Source organism: Haemaphysalis longicornis, unplaced genomic scaffold (genome assembly GCF_048455015.1).
Source record: "Haemaphysalis longicornis isolate Haplotype H1 unplaced genomic scaffold, Haemaphysalis longicornis Haplotype H1 scaffold_7, whole genome shotgun sequence".
In the NCBI taxonomy this organism is placed as follows: Eukaryota; Metazoa; Arthropoda; class Arachnida; order Ixodida; family Ixodidae; genus Haemaphysalis; species Haemaphysalis longicornis.
The window spans coordinates 167,566,522-167,585,335 of NW_027526422.1; the positions used below are offsets into that span (position 1 = coordinate 167,566,522).

At 47.7% G+C, this 18,814-nt stretch overlaps 1 protein-coding gene across 1 annotated transcript; it reads right to left on the reverse strand.

Moving 5' to 3' along the window:
* Positions 1-3,612: 3,612 nt before the first annotated feature.
* On the reverse strand, positions 3,613-5,481 carry LOC144145453 (uncharacterized). The gene is made up of 2 exons (XM_077677075.1): positions 4,983-5,481; positions 3,613-3,928 (listed from the first exon to the last, which is right to left on the reverse strand). Exons 1-2 carry the CDS (start codon positions 5,365-5,367, stop codon positions 3,705-3,707), a joined length of 609 nt encoding a protein of 202 aa, XP_077533201.1. The 5' UTR covers positions 5,368-5,481; the 3' UTR covers positions 3,613-3,704.
* Positions 5,482-18,814: the final 13,333 nt, after the last annotated feature.

Here is an 18,814-nt window from a genome sequence, read left to right on the forward strand (position 1 = left end):
CTCACAGCACCCGGCGTGCGGGAACAAGCGCTACCTGTCAGCACGTTGTAGAGTTAGGAGGAGCGGCTGGCTTGCGAGGTGAAAAGAGACAAGTAACGTAACGAGAAATGTTTAAGGCGTAAGGATGCGCTGATTTAAAGCAGAAATGTGACTACGAGCTCGCAAAGCGCCAGCATGAAACAATTGAGAAAGGGAAACTTCGGCAAGCTAAGCGTCCGGACAACGACGCAGGAAAATGTCAGCGACCAGCGTTAGAAGGGGCAAAAAGGCCTCGCCTTCGACAACGCCATCGGAAAATCATTTAACCATACTATTGAGTGCTCCCTATGCGAAACGTTTTGTTAGACATATCGTTCGTTTGTCAAACGGTGTTTCGGCTGTTTTCGGACGAACAACCGTGCCTAACCCAAGGAGGTTGTATGAAACTTCTGGAGTGGAGACGGCGCTCAAAAACTGCCACCGACGGCCGCCATCTTGCCGTGGGCAGAAAACTCGTTCCGTCGTAGCAGACGCATTGCACCCGTCGCATCAAGTACTTGTTTTTGCGGCGGCTTACGTTATATTTTTGCTTCCGTTCTTTTTTTGTTTTGTTTTGTCTTGTTTTGCAGGTTGATTTTCTTATGCGTCTAGCTTTACCCGAACCGACCTTTTCTTGTACGCTTTCAATTCGACGCATGTGGTTTCGGTTATGCTCCCCTCTTCCTGTTTCTAGTTAAGCGCTACGCACGTCTCTTGTGCATGCGCCGGTGGCCGCACACATCTGCTAATTATTTACATTCTTGGGCGCAAACAACTAAAATAAACAGAAGACACCATGACATTTTTTTTCTTCCCCATGTGTCGTTCTTTCGAGTCCTCTCTTGCCAAAGAGCAGAACTCGTGTTCGTTCGATCGTCGTTCGCGGATGCATGCTCCAAAAGGTGTAGAAAGCAGGAATGGTCTGCTCGTGCGTCGCGTTGGGCTGCGCTAATCGCGCGACGAAGGCGTTGGGTATCACCTTTCATCTGTAAGTATACTGAGGGTCTCTGTTTGTTTTTGGTCTCGAGGGCATTACTAGTATCATAACGGTATAAGTGCACACGTGCCCGTCGTTTGTGCGTGATGTAAAGGGAAAATTCGCTGGCACCTGCCGTCCGCTTACTGAGCATACCGTACGCGCTTGGTTATTTCACTCGTAGTTGTGGTGGTCCTGTAGTCGCTTCTGCGCGAAATCACATGTTTGTAAATATGTGGGCCGCAAATTGTTTTTCCGCACTAATTTAAATACAGAGTATTGCTCAGACAGTCACCATAAAAAATCAAGTCACTCTTGTTTAATATATTTTATTTTCATCCGGCCCTACGTGAATACTCAGACTTTTCTCGTTAGCGCTGTTTCGTAGAAGTCTGATGCCCCGCACTGCTCTCCCGCGTTCTTCGTCCGCGTGATTTTCTTATCAATAGCACGCTACTATCATGCGGACATGCGCGGTTAATGTAGTCGTGCATTCAATTAGGTAACCTTCTGGATTTGAAAAATAAAGAAAGTCAGTGCGAGTGAGAAATGTACGTGTGATGATCATGCTTTCTGTAAAGTGCGCACGAAATAAAAAAAAAACTGCTTTAATGAGCTTCAGTGTGTGCCTAGTCCATTTCGCAAAATACGATTGAAAAGCTGGAAATAGACCCGCCGTGGTGGCTCAGTGGCTAAGGCATTGTGCTGCTCATCTCTAGAACGCGAGTTCGACTCCAGGCCGCCGCGGCGGCTTTTCTGATGAAGGCAAAAAGCGAAAACGCTTGTGTGTACGAGATTTCGGCCCACGTTAAAGATCCCCGGTGGTCAAAATTAATCCGGAGCCCTCCACTACGGCGCGCCTCATCGCCTGCGTTGCGCCGGCGCGTTAAACTCAATCAATCAAAAGCTTGTGCTTAATTTGGTCTTTTCGGCAAGGGCAAAACTGGCCATGTTGTTTAAACCAGAAAACATGCATGTACAGTACACACAAAGATTGCAATATCTTGATGCATATGATTCCTTGCAGTACTGCCTAAAAACTATTAGAACCGCTAAACTATGTCTACAGAGCTTGCTTGGGTGTGAGAGCTGCGTTATTATGCATTAATCATTAATCACTAAGCGTTCATTATTCCACGCAGTGCCGATAAAAGAAACAAGCGTCAAACAACAGCGCTGTCGCGTGTCCTGCACTTTCAGCGTGAAATCACGGCCAATAGGAACCTTATAACGCGGCATCTCTTGCCATGGCGTGCAACATGAGGTAATTTTAATGTTAAGGGGGACCGCCTATAACCCTAGTTATACAGAGTAAACGTTTATTGAAATAAATGCAGGGGTGGTGTCTTTAGCAAAGCGCTACGCGTTTTCCCGCGGCGACAGCTCTGTTCACCACCGTAAGATATACACACGCGAACCTTCCGCGTAAGGCAAAATTCAGTCTGCCCTCAAATATCGTAATCAATAAACCAGCTTACGCATCGTTTTCTCCCTTGTAAAGCCAAAAAAAAAAAAAAAAAAACACGACTGCACTTCAAGGTCCCTGCCGGCTCAGCGCCTTTTCTGCCCACGGCAATATGGCCGCCGACCGGTTCGCCCGGCTTCACCTCCCCGCGTTGCCCGCTATGGGCGGCCTCCACTCCAGAAGTTTTATACAACCTCCGTGGCCTAACCAGGTGAAACCCCAGCCATTTTTTGTTGCGCAACAGCCTGTCAATGCTCTATACGCTAGGGTATTTCAGCAGCTGAAGAAAAACTATGCATCTTTATCTGTCCTCAAGTCTCACTGTACTGAAATATTTGAGACTCAAAACGACCCCAAACTCATATATTGCTCTACTCTTTGGTAGATACACCACAGGTAGACTCCGTTCATCATGCAATTATTTAGAAACATGTACTCCCGACTGTGTATCTAACATCGTCCCGGCTACTGTGTTCGCAAGACCGACTCCCGCAGTAATTGCGGATTCTTAATTGTTTGCCGCCTGCTCACTTGTTGGCACAACCCATGCTTGCCATCTCCAGCGCCCGCATTTCTCAGAGATGGACCGAATGCTTCGAATACAGATTTCTGGGTGAGTTGGTGTTACATTGCAAAGAAAGTCATAGCGCATGTGGTCGAGGACGATGGAACAGCGCTCCGTGGTGTCTGTTCTATTCCGTTGTCCTTGTCTGCATGCGCTCTGAATTTTTCTACGAATACACCGGCTTTAGATACAAATTCAATATTCCGTCATCATTCTCGCGTTTCACTGGCGCTTAATTACACACGCATTCGCTTTACAATGTGTATTTGATGAAAGGCTACGGCTTCAGGGCCACAGAGCTAGCTATTCATACCAAATATTTCTATGTGATACCACATTTTTCCTGTTCCGCAAAATTTTCCGATAAAAGTTACGAATACTCCATTTCAATTTCCCCAAAGTTTAAGGAATTTTCCCGTGGAAGCTTCTTGGTGGTGTGATTACAAGTGTTACACATGGGGCTACAAGATTCAGTATAGCACTTGTAGCTCTTTTGTTTTGTACTATTCGCTGTTATGTAGGTACATAAACTGAACCGCAAGGCGACAATTACAGGAAGCGTACGTATTTTATTTGCGATTTGTAAAACAAAAGACAAGTGACTGGCATGCATTTAAGGAAAACACTCATGCCAGCGCAGTGCTGGTTAGTGGTTTGCACGCGCTGCTTCTGGGTGTTTTTCAATCGTCCAGAAACGACAGGAATGCGGGCAGGACTGGTTCTTCAAGCAGTTCCGGGAGATCGAAGGCAGGGTAGGGCGTTCCACCAACGGGGTTCCAGCCGTGGTCTGTCAGGGAGGCTGAAGCTTCTTCGTCGGCTTGTCCATACGAGGGAGCGTCACCAGTGAGGGGTGCCTGGTCCACGGCACTGAAGGGTCGAAACCTCTTGGACGGCCCAGGACCATCTGCAAGTGCGACAGAAATGAGCAAAGAATATTAGCATAACAAATAACTGCGTGTAAAAGACTTAAATGCGGTGTTCCTTCAGTATGCATAGTCTAGAGGCTCTTTACCGAAAAGCGGATATTCCCTTTCTAGTGGGCACAGCCCGTGGACGTATAAGCTAGCTATGGGGGTTGTTCTAGCTGCTTAGAACACACACAACCACCTGAATTAAAATAAATTGTTCCCAACGGGTACCTTAAATGAACAAAACCCCAAGTGTAAAATTTCACCTACACGTAGGGGAACCGCTGCTAGTTTGTCTAGCCCTTTGATCACTTCTATTAGAAGTCCAGACCAACTTGGAGTTGAAAATGTAAAATAAGTAGTGAACCAAAGAGATGAAGACTGAAGTAACTGCTCTGGCAAAAAAATGGTAAACAGAATTAGCAAAACCGATATCAAAGCGCGAAAACTTGAAAATGTGCAAAAATTACTTGAAACTAACTTAAAGGGTACAAGACTGCCCGAAATGGTTAATGTAAAAAGGGTGATAAATAGGTTTCAAACGCCATCAAAAATATGCGCCTCAAAGAGGTGCGAAAATTAAGACCCTTAAAAACTAGCACATGACACAGGATTCCAAAGCGACATCAAAAGCTCTCCTTCCAGAAGCGGAACCCTTACGGTACGATATCAGACTGTCCAGCCTGGCCGAATAAAGCACTGGAGGAGCGCACATATGGGTGTTCAAACGTGCACCCAGATTTCACGATAGGTCACTTGGCAGTGTTCACTGGCAAACGCTGGTACGGTACCGGGAAAGGCCGCAGAAAATTAAGGACCATCGAAACAACCGTAGAAAACCACTGCCTATGCGTTGTTCACTCTGGGATTTGTTGTCACGGCACAGTGTGCGAATTCATTTCAGGAAAATCAAGAAAAACAATCAGCAGAAAATGAAATTGTCACTAAACGTGATTGATGGACAGGGTACCCTACCAACACGACAAAATTATTAAAAAAAGCCAAGCAATTCCAGCACTAAAGACAACTGGAATATAATTTCGCACTTACCTTCAACTTTTTCTCCGGTGCGCTTCTTACTAGAAGCACTGCGTTCTGCTGCAGCAGGACTGTCACCGCTGAAGCTCTCCATGGCTCCTCTCTGTGGCGTGCTGTCGTCGCTCGACTGACTTCCACTAGGACCCCACGCCAGCCCAGAATCGCCCAAGGTGTGCTCACTGGTCGACGCTGCAGGTCCGTCCGACTCTTCCCCGGAGTCATCGTCACTGCTGCTGCTGCTCTCCGAGGAATCCTCATCGTCGTGGGGCTGAGGCAACTCCCGCAGCAGGTTGTCCAGGAGCACGCGCCGCTGGATGCTCAGGTCTCGGGGGCTGCTCTGCAGGGCCGCGATCTTCTGCAATGCTGCGAAAAAGATAGCATCAGCGTTGGCTTCCATGGTAGGGAACGACACAGATACACGCTCACCGGGATACCTGGGAACCAAAAAAGGATGACCGAAGCGAAGCTCAGCCTGCACCAGACTGATTCTTTCCCTGCACTAGGCCCGTCCCACTTCCCCCAGTCCTCCTTTCCACCTGGGGATTCTGAGAAAGAAGGGGCCGGTCCGACTTCCTCCCGAGATATGAGTCACCTGACCTTTTGCTAAACCATCTGTGCAAATTGTGGGGGTGTGGGGGAAGTTTAGGGGAGGGAGAGTGGTGACCTTGACCCTGATATTCTTTTGCTTGTCGCCATTTTACGAACAAAGGCCATTTTCTGTGGCATTCTTCCCAGTACCAACACCTGTGAAAAGCCATATTGAAATATTCTGAATAAAAGGGTTCCAGAGGTTACCAGGCACAGGGAATAAGTAACAGGCTGTGTGAGGGAAATACGTCGTGCGATCTCACATTTCGCTTGCGACACAAAAAAAAAGCTAATCGAGAAACTCATGGGTGCGAAAAACGCAAATGCATGTGCGTGGAGACTTGGGAGCACGTTAACAATTAGTTTATTTGAACAAAGTGTGCGTTAAATTGGTGTCAGTATGATTCCAACGAAGCAATGTTTCGTTATGAACCAAACTTGTGTTTTGTCTCCATGGCGATTTTACGATTTTCAACCTGCTCCGAAATGGGCACACACGGGTGTTACTGCTTTTTGCTTCCATCAGAACAGCGGTCACCGCGGCTGAAATCGAAAACGCGTCCTTAGGGTGAAGGTAATTAGAAATATCAAAAATGGAAAAAAGAGACGGAGGTGGAATAAACGCTTATTGATTCATATAAAAGAAAATTGAGCGCTGGATGATCTTCAGTGTAGTACCATCCATGGTGGCTGGCGTCCCCAGTTCAGGATGCCATGGCCGTCAGCTGCTTGTCTGGCGCGAACCACCATGCCACGCTGGTCATACAGTACCTCGCTGGGCAGCAGGGCCTCCCACTGCTCCGTCGATGGCGCCATGACTTCTGGGAGTTCCTTCACACCCTTGTACTCCCCCACCATGTGGTAGAGAGAGTTGGGGTGCCGCAGAATTAGCAGTCGTAACTGTACAGACTAGGATGCATCTTGTGCAACAGTGAGGCGCGCGGGAAAGAGTTAGTTGGGTTCTCAACTGCGTTGCTTCTTCTTTGGTGAATTGTGGATGAGGGGGTGGATATTTCCGTCTGCTCAATCTGTACTGTTCGAATATGTCCCTGGGGCGTCGTGGGATAGGTTGGAGCATCGGCAAAGGAGTGTCGTGAGCTTCTGTGATGGGGGTGAGGGTAGCGGTTGTTGCCCGGCGGGAACGATCTCGGGCAGCGGCATCAGCTACCATAGCACCCTCTAGAAACTCGTGCCCCGGTGTCCACACGATGTACATGTCCGGTACATCTTCCTTCTGATCCTTTAGCTTCAGGAGTATATTAGGCGTTACGATGGAGATGAGACCCTTCTGAAAATTTCTGCAGGCTGTTTGGGAGTCTGTGGTTATAATCATGCGAACTTGGCTATGCGCGATCGTTGTATTAGCGAGGGTAATCGCTGTTTCTTCTGCGGAGTCAATGTTTTCAGTCGGGATAGTTGCCGAGCTTAGTTCCTTTCCTTTGCTGTTGGTCACGATTGTAGCGTGTGGTGCATGGCTTGCGCTTGAATATCTTGCGCCGCCGACGTACCTCGTTCCGCTATCCTTACCATAGGCTTTTTTCAGTGCCTTTACCCTGGCATTTCTCCTTCCTTTGTGGTAAACAGGGTGAAAATTGCGTGGAATATTGTCAACCGTGATGTACTCCCTCAGACAAAGTGGGATGCGCCTTTTTTGGGTTTGGGAATCCAAGTTTACCTCGTACCCGAGACGGCGTAAAGTGGCGCGACCTGTTTCTGTGAGTTTCAGCCGTTCAATTTGGCTAACCCTGTGGGCCTCTACAAGTTCCTCCCACGTGTTATGTACCCCTAGTTGAAGTAGCTTCTCCATCGAGGTCTTCGCCGGTAGACCCAGTGCCAATTTGTATGTTTGCCTGATGAGGATGTTGAGTTTCCTTTTTCAGTGTTCTTTAGTCCGAAATATGGGGTACCATATGTTTTTCTGTTGATATATAATGCTTGTATTAATCGAATTGTAAGGTCTTATATTTGGGAGGCTCGCCGAAGCCTTTCATGGAAAAAGGAGGAAACATAAACATACCTGTCTCATACACCTACCTTAGGTGAATAATAAAATTATAAGGATCAAAAACAAATTCACAAAAAATGTTTTGAAGGCACACTAAAGGTTGAACATAATGTTGTTTTAATTGAATAATTGTACGTTTCGTAGCGTTCTCAGCTTTTTTTTTCGACGGGCAACGATGCGTCATTTCTTGAGAAATGCGCGAGGAAAGCTAACATTTCTTTCTCCCGCTCCCTTTTATTTTTTAGTGAGGTAGACTTCGCATCACAAAAAAAGATCGAGGAACCGGTGCGGTGTGGTAAAAGTAGCTTTTATGTCAGCAAGCCATGGCTCTCAACCGAGAACGTGTCCTTGGCGGAGGAGGTTCGCTTTGCCTTTAATGATTTGTCCCCAAGCGAACGTGAAATGCTGTTAAAGAATTTCAGATGCCAACGGAAAGCAAGAAAAGCAAACTGTATTTACAGTAAGTACAGGGCAAAACAAGCTTTAACATGGGGAACGAGAATATTCCTTCTTCTTTCTCGTCTTCGTCTGTCTCCTCCGCGTGCCATCACGCCGAGATTCCCGCTATTTTTCCACGTGCTGGGCCCCGCACGCGGGCGCCAATTTCAAACCAGATCACAGTTCCTGGCAATAAGAAACAAATGCTTTTCACCGCTCTAGCGGCCGTTGTGTCCATCTACACCGGACACCAAGACTTCACGCCAGCCGTGAACAAAGTAGTGAACAGTGCCATTTCAAATATTGCGCAAGAGTGGCTGCCCGGGTAGGCACCCGCTCAAGCGGCAGCCTTCATCTCAGCTCGTGTGGAGATCATGTCGATTTCATGTTCTCTTCTTTCACGCGATGGGCCAACCTGGCGTGACACACACACTCGCTTCCCGTAGCTGTCTTGAGGGGACTTCGTGGTCGAATGAGAATGGCCGGACTTCGGAGCGACTCCGCCCGGCACAAAGGGTAGAGCTATGCGCCCACGATTTACGGAATATTTATCAAGGGTGGCTCGCTGTGAGCAGCAGTACACGATTTTGGATTGGTCGCATAACCCCCTGCCGTAAGTACCCTGATCTTCAAGGTGCATAAAGTTCGAACCGGGCGAGACCGGGCCTTACCGATCAGCAACATCCGCGCGCAGAGAACGGATTGCAATCTCAGGCGGGTAGGGTCGCTTAAACACCTACAGTGCATCTTGCCCCGTTGCCGCTTCCAAGCGGAGATATTGCTTGCAGAAGCTGCGGCATTCACCGCGGTAGGTTATTGAATTGCTAACTGCGATCCGATGCTTTTTTAAAATGAAAGTGAAAGGGTGATGGCTGGCAAGTGCGTAGGTAGCAGCCCGTCGTGCAGTGAATATAACCATTTTGTCTGCGTTTTTTTTTAAATTACGTCAGCTAACTGAAAGCTTTGATTTACATCCGCTTTTCATTTCATTATTCGTTTGTTGTAGATGTTTGAAGATGCATTTTTATTTCTTCGGTTGTTTGTAATAGTTTATATTTCTTTCGTATTGTTCTGATCAAAATTCCGCGCTACAACGTATTTCTGTTTAAGCTATTTGAACTATTAAACCGTTACATCCACTAAAAACATATTTTACCTAGTTCTTCCTACCACCCTCGGAAGTTTTCCCGGTCACCTCCACTAATTCCAGCCACGGCCACACTCCAGGCGCCTTCGCTGTTCAGGAAGATAGTTTTTGAGTCCGGCCGTATTCCAAGAAGGCGCACCTGTGGAGAGACGCCGCGAGTAAGAGAGGTTGGTGACAGGCACAGTTCTGAGATAAGGGCACGCGTGATCACGACTAGCCCGTGCAGTATCGGCTGGGCCGCTGGTCCAAAGTGCCAGTCCCGACATTCTGCACCATGACAAATTTCGTCTAAAAAGGGCAAAAGAAATAGTCGAACAAAGCGAGCCAGCTACACCTCAATAAATTTTTACCTTGCAATACATTTTTACCTTGGTCAATTACATTATGCCTTGAAGATGCGACAAAACAGATGCTTGCCGTGCTCACATGTAGCATCGTGACTTCTGCGCGTGATGGACCACTCACGCAACTCGAAAAATCTGTTTTCACTAAGCGAACGGACTCAGTGAATGTATTCTTTTGTTACGGCCTCCCAACGCTGGCGTAAGCAGCGGGCGTACAAGGACACTAACTTTAACTATAATGAAATGATCACTAACAATTTTTTCAGTGCCACTGTCGCAAGCTATACGCACGAACCATATGTGGCTGCTATGTTACTCTCATAATGACGATGAACCGTGTAGCGATTTCACTGGAGAAAAAGGTAAAAAACAATCGGTCGATTACGTAGAGCCCGCCATCAACGCGATATTTTTATTAGAATAATTTTTGGCTTTTACTATTTATATTTTTGTTTCGATCCCGCTTATCTTACTTTTTAATCCTTTGATGCTTTACATTTCCTTTTTCCCCTCGACATGAAATCGTGCGTACGCCACTGTCTCCGGGCGATGCAAAGAGGCCAATAACAGGGAGCGTATACTCTGCCTGAAGCACCGCGCTCAGCTAAGCGGACTTCAAAATCAAACAATGAATGAACTTACCTTGGCATGTGTTCGAACACAAAGAATCCTAAAAAACATTCTTGGAATGCGTCGCAACAGCACCAACCTTCAGAATGTCTCGTTTAAGTTGCTCTGTCGCGCACTGATTATCCGAAAGCGCCACCCGTCAGTTGACCGTACGGTACACGAATGTGTTGCGGAGGTTGTAGATGCGGAAAGCTACATGTAGGTACGGCGGCCTCAGCTAGGATAGCGATAACCCAACTGCAATGTAGGCGGCCAGTGACGGTCCGAACCAACGGCAAATCGTTCTTTTCGGGCTCCGTGCGGCCAGGCCGGGCCATCGGTGCAGTCGCGTTCTGCCAACCACCAGCAGGCCGCCAGCAGGCGCCACCCGTCGCGCACGTGCGCTTCGTGACGTCACGGTGTATACATACAGGGAGAGGAACAATAAGTTTGTTGTTGATGATGGGTGACCAGTTTGGATGAGCTCACCGGCTGCCCTTAGCAATTGTAACGCTCCTCCAACACGCCAGCAAAATTAACAAACCATGTTAACCAGTAATCGTCTAAACGTTACAGCAAGATAAAAGGCGTATTGATAGCTACATTGCATATTTTCGGAGAAAAACAAAATGATCTAAGCTGCAAGCTACAAAATTATTAAGGTCCGAAATCTTGACTGAAGTGCCGCTACAATTGATGCGAAGTACAGATGTCGAAGATTTTCAGATGGAGAGCACCATGACGCAGCTTAGCTAATGCAATAAACCATTCATCGGGTAAATTCTTTTGAAAATAACAATAAATCGACGAGCGTGATGCACTAGTACAACTCTATGTTGTCTGACATTCAGAAGTACTGGCCCACTCACATTTTTGATACTTCACATAACCTAAATAATACTGCCACTGTAAATAGGCTACCCGCACAGGCTCAAGTGGTACTCGCTTCTCAACCTTTCATTAACTGACAAACACAAGCAAAGGAAGCACGGGAGAACATAAACGCACGACGACAAACTTGTGTGCAGCGTTTAACTCAAGTAAATTCAGCATTAGCAGATATATTATATACAGACAGGTGCTGCCGGTTCATATTCGTTCGTTTGGTCACATAGGTTCATTCGTGAGAGGCCACTTGTTGCTGACTAAGAAAGTGTAATTATAACTAATTTTAAAACGTGGCTCTTAAAAACCACGTGATTATCACAATGTTTTTAAGCAGCATGTGGAGTTAAGAAGTTCTGTACTACACCTTTTCCTACCCGTGCGACACATTCCTTTTGGAAAGAGGAGTAAGATAAGATAGAGACAGCGTGTTAACAAAAAAACAATTGCAACCACCACCTCCAGAAAAGCAAAAGAAAAGGTCAACCCACAAACTGCGAAAGAGTCAACCTTGCACGAATTATCAGGGTTGAAGCCACTTACACCCCCCCCCCCCCCCCAACTCCCTCCTTCCCCCCTCCTCGACATGCGCCAAAAATGAAACTTCCAGACGAAATTTTCAAGGACGATAAGGTCGGTGCTACCACAAGAGGTATCTAGTTCTAAATGGTGCTACCGAGACCACTTATAACCAGATACCACTTTGAGCAGTTTTCCCGACCAGCGCCCAGTAATTTTTTTTACCATAAATAGTCGACTGTGACGAGTGGGCCTGTTCCCGTGGAGGGTGCCGAAGCCGGCCTTAACACTAAAAAAAGGGGGGGGGGGGGGGCGTGTTCTTTGTGGTCTGTCTTCCAAGAACTTTATTCGGCTACGCCTCTGCCTCACTTTTATTTGTTGGGTTGTTCAACTACCAAGTATATTCTAAGGAACACAGGTAACCCTACTTGCGCACTCGGTCTTGTATTCTTTGCTGAACTTTCCCTGATGTACGGCCGAAAAGGGAGAAAAACAAATAAAACACGCGCACCGCTTCTCTTTTTCGACTCCAACAATCCTACCTACTTCGCTGAGACCCACGTACGTAAAAAAAGAAAAATATCGTTGACAGACGGTCCGTGCACCTATGACGAACTTTCCAATTTTTCGAACGGGCCTATGACGAATGATCCTATGTGACCGAACAGCCTATTAAGAACCTGCCTATGACGAAACGCTATGTGAAGAACGGGCCGTATCCCGCAAAATACATTGTGCGCAAATACAAACATATATATATAAATACACTGACCCCACCGCCCCCCCCTGCCCCCCATGTTCTCTCATACAGGCGCTCATGCATAGGTGCAGTATTGGTGGGCCCATTTTTTCCGGGACCGTTAAATCTGGGACCTGAGTTCCGGGGCTATTTGTTACGGGACCATTTTTCACGAGACTGGGGCGGAGGGTACCGAAAACAATAAGTGGTTGTGTCCTCCCACCTCTTTCGGGGCCTCACTTTAACCGTTTAACCCCCACCCCCCCTCTCTCTCCCCGTTCTTTCATATGACACTAATCATTTCCTGTCCGAATATTTCTCAAGATCCAAAAATGCGACCACATGGTACTGTTCTGCAGATGTGAATTGCACGGCATATGTGTTCTATTTTTTGTTGTGTATAACTTCGAGCTGCTGCTCGCAACAGAGTCGAGAAATTATCTTATGGCCTGTAAAGTACTTTTTTTATATATTTTTGTGTACTTTTATCCTGTACCGGCCCACTTCTAGGGTAACAGTGTTAAAAAATGTAATGCAATGAAATCAAATGAATAAAAATGGGATGAAGCTGTGCAGAATTACAGTATCGTTTAGGCGTATTTAAAGGGGCACTGACCCAAAAATTTTGCAACTTGTGTTTTTTGTTGCGATACGTAGCTAGTGACCTACTTATCACCTTTAGAAACCTCATTTGCTTCACCGTGCGACGGTTATGTAATTAGAGGCATTTTCAATGCGGCTAGTCACAGTTTCGGTTTCAACCGTAGCCGCGAACCGACGGATTTTGTGTGAACAAAGCTGACCACGTAACTTTCGGAGGGATATCACAGAGCAGAGCTGCCGTTGCATTAAAAATTGTCATCTGCTTCGCATACGAGAGTGGCAGTCGAATATCCGCCGTAGTGCTAAGCTGAACATGTGTAGGCGGACCTGTCGGCAGACCGGCCGGCTTCTCCAAGCGCGCGTTCTGCCACCCACTGTCTCGAGCGTTGCGCGTGGTTCTTTAGCCGCGGTAGGATTTGCAGTCGCAGCGCCTGCGTCACGTCCGCGGTCGCTTTTTGATTAAGCGGCTCACGAGATCAGTACGTGGGGGCATTCGTAGAAACTGCCGGCGATGCCGATTCGACAGAGCTACGTACCTGCCATCGCATCATTAACTCCTTTCTCATATAAGCTACCACTTGGGTACAATTTCGTGCCGCGGTAACAAGCTATCACTCGAGCTACCTGCGCCGGCCTGGGCCACTTCGCGGCCGTGGCCGCCGCCTGCACAGCCACCGTGTGGCTCTCGCTCAGTGCGCTTTTCGTGTCTCCGGCGCGTTTTCACGTCCAATGTAAATATAAAGAAATAAAAACGGAGTGCCTGGAATCGCTGTAGAACGTTGTTCGCGGCCATCTGCCCGATGAGCTGCCGAAATCAAAGCGCCTCCGCCGCCAACGATCGGTCCGTTCGTTCTAGAGAGCAGAAGCTCCGCCCTCCGGCCCTCCGATTGGAGCGGCGAGCCGGGCGAGCCGGTGAAAAACGCCGGCAGTGCGGACGCGGCAAACACTCGTGACGTGTTTGGATGTTGTTTATTTACAAAATATCAGCGGGATGTCCATTGCACGTGGTCCTCTGCTGGCAGGTCGGTTGGATTTCGCACACTTTAAAATTGATTTTAAATATGTTCTAGGCGGTATTCGCCGCTGATATTTTGCAAATGATGTATGTGTGTCAAGAGAGTGAAATGCTGGGCTTGTTGGTTCATACTGTAGCAAAAAAGAAACCAGCGGCAAGCACACGCAGGACAAGAGAAGGAGGGACACAAACACAACGCTGGACTACTAACTGATTTAATCGGGAAACTACGATACACTTATATGCAAAACCACGCGCACGCGCACGCCTTGACAGCATGAAGAGACAACTTTATACATCTAGGAAGTGAAATTCTTTATCTGTTAGAACCACCGAAGGAACGCTGACACATGTCTTCTTGTTTTTTCCTATAAAAACGCCTCAAGTAACTCACGCTCACGTCTTGATTTGCCCCTCCCCACAGTTACGGCATGGTGAAATTTTGGGAAAATTTGGGAAAATGTGGGAAAATGTATATTGGACAAACGGGCGGGTGCATTTTTGAACGTTTGAGGCAGCACCGAACAACTTTGAGTTCGGGCACGGGTAGCAATCTAGCTTTACATACAAAAAGCTACCAGGATTGTGTTCCAACTTTATAGCTTCAGCACAGGCTTCAGCACGTTGAAGATATCAAGCGCGCATACGACTGATAACTGCCCTTAATACACACGAGATAGCGTTTACGTCACAAAGCAAAAAATGAGTAAACCCTATTCTTCAGCTTATCTCATGAGCGAGCGTGTTCGGCGTATCTTGAAATTTACTCGATTGATTGCTGCAACATTGATCTTGAGAAAATAAAATAAGAGCAAACCCATTCGCTTTATCACGCTGCCTGGATCGTTCGCAGTGCGCTCATAAGGGGTGACGCGCTAAGGAAGGAACAGCCTAGCAGACGATGGGCACAACTGAGCGCGCCTTTCTGGGCATGCGCTTAGCCTCAAACAGTTTGCAACTTGGCTCCGTCATATGGCGCTGACACACAGAAAAGTCGCCGCTCGCGCACGCCAGTTAAAGATTTGGCCGACTGTACGTAGCTATACTCGGTTACAACTCAAGAACGGCACCACCTCACGTAGTGCATCACTCCGCCAAAGTGCCGGAACCGTGACGTCAGTGCGCGTGCGTTTTGAAAGGGGTTTGCTATGAAGGCGTGATATCGTCTGCCTTCTCGAATGCAGTGTGTTTGTCGTACTGGAGTCGTTCATAAGCACATTAAGTTCAAAAAATCACGGGAACGGCTCACGCCATGTTGAAAATATTCCCAGTAACGCCCTGCTTGCGCCGCGCGGAGAAACGTCCGGCTACGGTGATAAGGCACAGCGGCAACTTCCGGTGCCGTTCTTAAGTTGTCACCGAGGATAGCGTGTTGACCTGGACCCGTCTAGGCACTTGGGCATTCGTTACGGTAGGGGGATTAGTTCCGCCGGCCTGCCTTCGCCACGTCTGTGCCTCCTCGCCCTTCCGCCCCCACATTCGCAGACCGGTTACGACCAACCCGGTAACAACGTAACGAACGGAACGGACAGACTGCCAAATCTCTCTATTATTTGGAAGCCTGATACCCGTGATATCAGGCTTATCAGATATCAGACGTACAGAAAAAATGGCATTAAGTGCTGAAGGCCTTAAGATGCCAAATGACATTAACTTGTCGGGCCGTGCTACACGCGAAACCGCAAAGGCATTAAATGTGTTAGGCATGATGGTGATCATGACCAAAAAGAGAAATTAACTCATATTTTAGAAGTATTTAACCTAGAGAAAAACATCTTACAAGGGTTACAAATATTTCTTTGTGAAAGAAAACGTCATGAGAAACAGTGTTTTCCTAAAAATGGCGTGAGCCATTTCTAAAAGTGGCTTCGTCAGCTGCCATCGCCTGCCAGTGGTAGCGAAATCCAAAAAATTTAGCGCGATGTTTTGCCTTTTGCCGCTGTTTTGTGATCTTCGTCGTCTTCAAAACTTTGGCACCAAGGGTGCACAAAAAAATCGCCTTATTTCTAAGTTCAGCTACGTTTCCGCGTCAACACTCTGGTGCTGAGAGTTTCGTTGGTTTCATTTGGTGCTGATGGCGTTCGAGGGTAGGCAGATTTAAGGTTTTCGTGAAGGTAAATGAGTTGTTCGGAACTCTTTAAACCAAAATGACATTAGAGCGAACGGCGTTAGATTTTTGCGTGTAGCAGCGATTTAATGGCAATAAAAGTTAAGGCATTAAGCACTTAATGTCATTTTTTGTGTACGTGTGGTACCAGCATGAGGCCGTGTCCACGGCTTCCGTGATCGGTTGCCGTTGGCGCGCCGTTACTCCGGCCGTCCCTTTGGGCGCGCCACCAGCAAAAACATGTAATGTGGCTAACTCCGCAATGCACCGCGAGGTGGCGGTGTTAGCCGATGGGAGCGCGAAGTGCGCAGTCGACCTGTTCGGACGTGTTTTGTGGTGCTCCGACAACAGCGTGTTTCTACAGTGAAGGACAGCGAAACGGCAGAAAGAGCGGAGGACAGCCGAAGCTGAGTATTTACCTGCACGGTTTCTTTCTTGTTGTTTCGGGGTTTCAGCCGAGATGACGCGTAGAAAGCTGGCACAGTGTGGTAGCTGTCCGCGGCATGTAGACGCAGAGGAGTTTCAGTGGGATGGCGGCGAGGCACAAGAAGGAGGGGCAGGTACGTGTCAGTTATGCGTAGTGGTGTCGCGGCTAGAACGCGTAGAAGCGGATAACTCGGGGTTAGCTAAGCGGGTTGCAGAACTGGAGGCAGCGCTAAGTAACGAACGCGATGAACGGAGGGCCGTTGAGGAAAAGTTAGAAGCAGCTCAGAGGAAGCTAGAAAGGAGCGCCATTGCGCCAACAAATGACGACCACCGCGGCCATGCAGCAAAGCGGAGGCATGCGTCGAGGTGACACCGGGGGTGGAAGCAACAATAGGCAACAGCTACTCCCACGTGCTGCGGAATAGGACAGCAAAACCAGGCGATAACCCTGGTACCAGTAAAGAGCGGCACGTGGCAGATGATAGCGTGGTAATCATTGCGGGTGACTCTAACATGAAGAGGAGCAGCGCTGCCATAGTGGAAAGGGTAAAGGGGGATAAGCGTGCGAAGGTGGGGTGTTTCCCAGGTCAAACGATGCAGATGGTGATGACTGCAGCGTAGGGGCAGCTGGCCTTGTCTAGTAAAGCTAGAAACGTTGTGGTGATTGCCGCGGGGCTTAACGATGTTCTGAAGGGAAAGGAGGCAAAACTTGGCCAGGAGATAGCGAAGGGGTAAAGGACCTGCGGGCGACGGCCCCAAATGTGCGCATTGCAGTCTGCACCGTGCCGGAGGTCATGAAGCAGGGCGTACACACCGAACGGGTAGTACTCGCTGCTAACAGCGAGATCGTGATTTACGGCAGGGAACTTGGGCTTGAAGTGATAGACGTGAACAGGGTAATGGGCAGCATCGGACATAGGCAAGCTTTTCAGTGGGACGGGATTCACTTCAGCCCCAGGCTAGGAAACAAGGTGGGGTGGCGCTAAGGTGGGAGAGCAGTAGCTTTTTTAGGGGGCCCCGCGCAGCTAAGGAAGGCAAACTAGGAGACAAAGGGGAAGCAATGGACACATGCTCACTCAACGCTGGGAGGCAGCCAGGCCCAGAGCTAAACGGAGAACCTACGGACGTAAATGACCGCGTTGACAGAAGCCATTTTAGTGAAAACAATGGAGCAAACGATTCTGTAAAAGAGAAAAACAGACCCCGTAAGCGGAAAGGGAAAAACAAATGCAATAAATATTTAATCAGCTACATAAACATGCAGGGAGCAGAAAGCCAGATAAGTGGGTGGAAATTCAAAAGCAACTTGAACGGGAAGGAATAGACGTGTGCGCTTTAGCCGATACTCACCTCCGGGACCTAGAAGCCCCACCTATCATAAACAATTTTGTTTGGGAAGGTTGCAACAGGACCACAGGAATGAAGAAAGGGGGAGGTGTTGGCATGCTTATTAAACAAGGGACCGACCGGCAGAGAGTGCATGAAAGTTGTAAAGAGCATCTATGGCTTAGAGGCACCATAGAGAGGAAAAATACATGGTTAGGAGAGGTGTATCTGTGGACCGGAAATAGTGCTAGGGAGGAAAATGAGGAAATGGTAAACGTTTTGAGAAGAGATGTAAACGAGTTCAAAGATTCGGGCGAAATAATCATATTTGGAGATATGAATGCCCATATAGAAGGTTTGGATGGATACACAGACCACAACGGTTCTCTAGTGATAGATCTATGCCAGGACTACCGGCTTATAATAGTAAACACGGAAAGCAAGTGTGACGAACAAATAACGTGGGAAAACGGTAACAGACAGTCCAGCATAGACTACAGTTTAGTATCCGAGACAGTATACAGAAGGCTGCGGGCAATGAGGATATATGGAAATGGAACAGACAGCTTAGGAAGCGACCACAAGCGGTTTAGCTTCCACTTTGGAGGCGCAACCCGGACAAATGCAGAAATAGGTACAATAGGAGGAAATAATTTGAATAATGAGCAGGTAAAGATCATCGCTGATAGATTGGAAAAAGAAATCAATAAATACCCGGCAAAAATTGGGATTATGACGAAATGATTGCGTTCATAAAGGGTAAGATGAAAGAAGCAAAGGAACGAAACCGATGGAAAGGGAGGAGAAAGCCGAGAAGCTGGTGGAATGAGGAAATAAAGGAGGCTATTGACCAGCGAAGAAAGGCGTCGAGAGAACATAGAGAAGCAAAAAGAACTGGTATGAAACCCGAGGTAGTGAAGGCAAAGTGGGATGTCTACCGTGGGAAAAAACTAGATGTGCAGAAAAGGGTGCAAGCAAAGATCAAGCAGAAAAGCGAACAATGGATGGCAGAAATACGGAAGAAGGACAAAAGCGCATCCAAGAAGTTTTGGAACCATGTAAAATCACTAAGCTCAAAAAACGATAACCATGA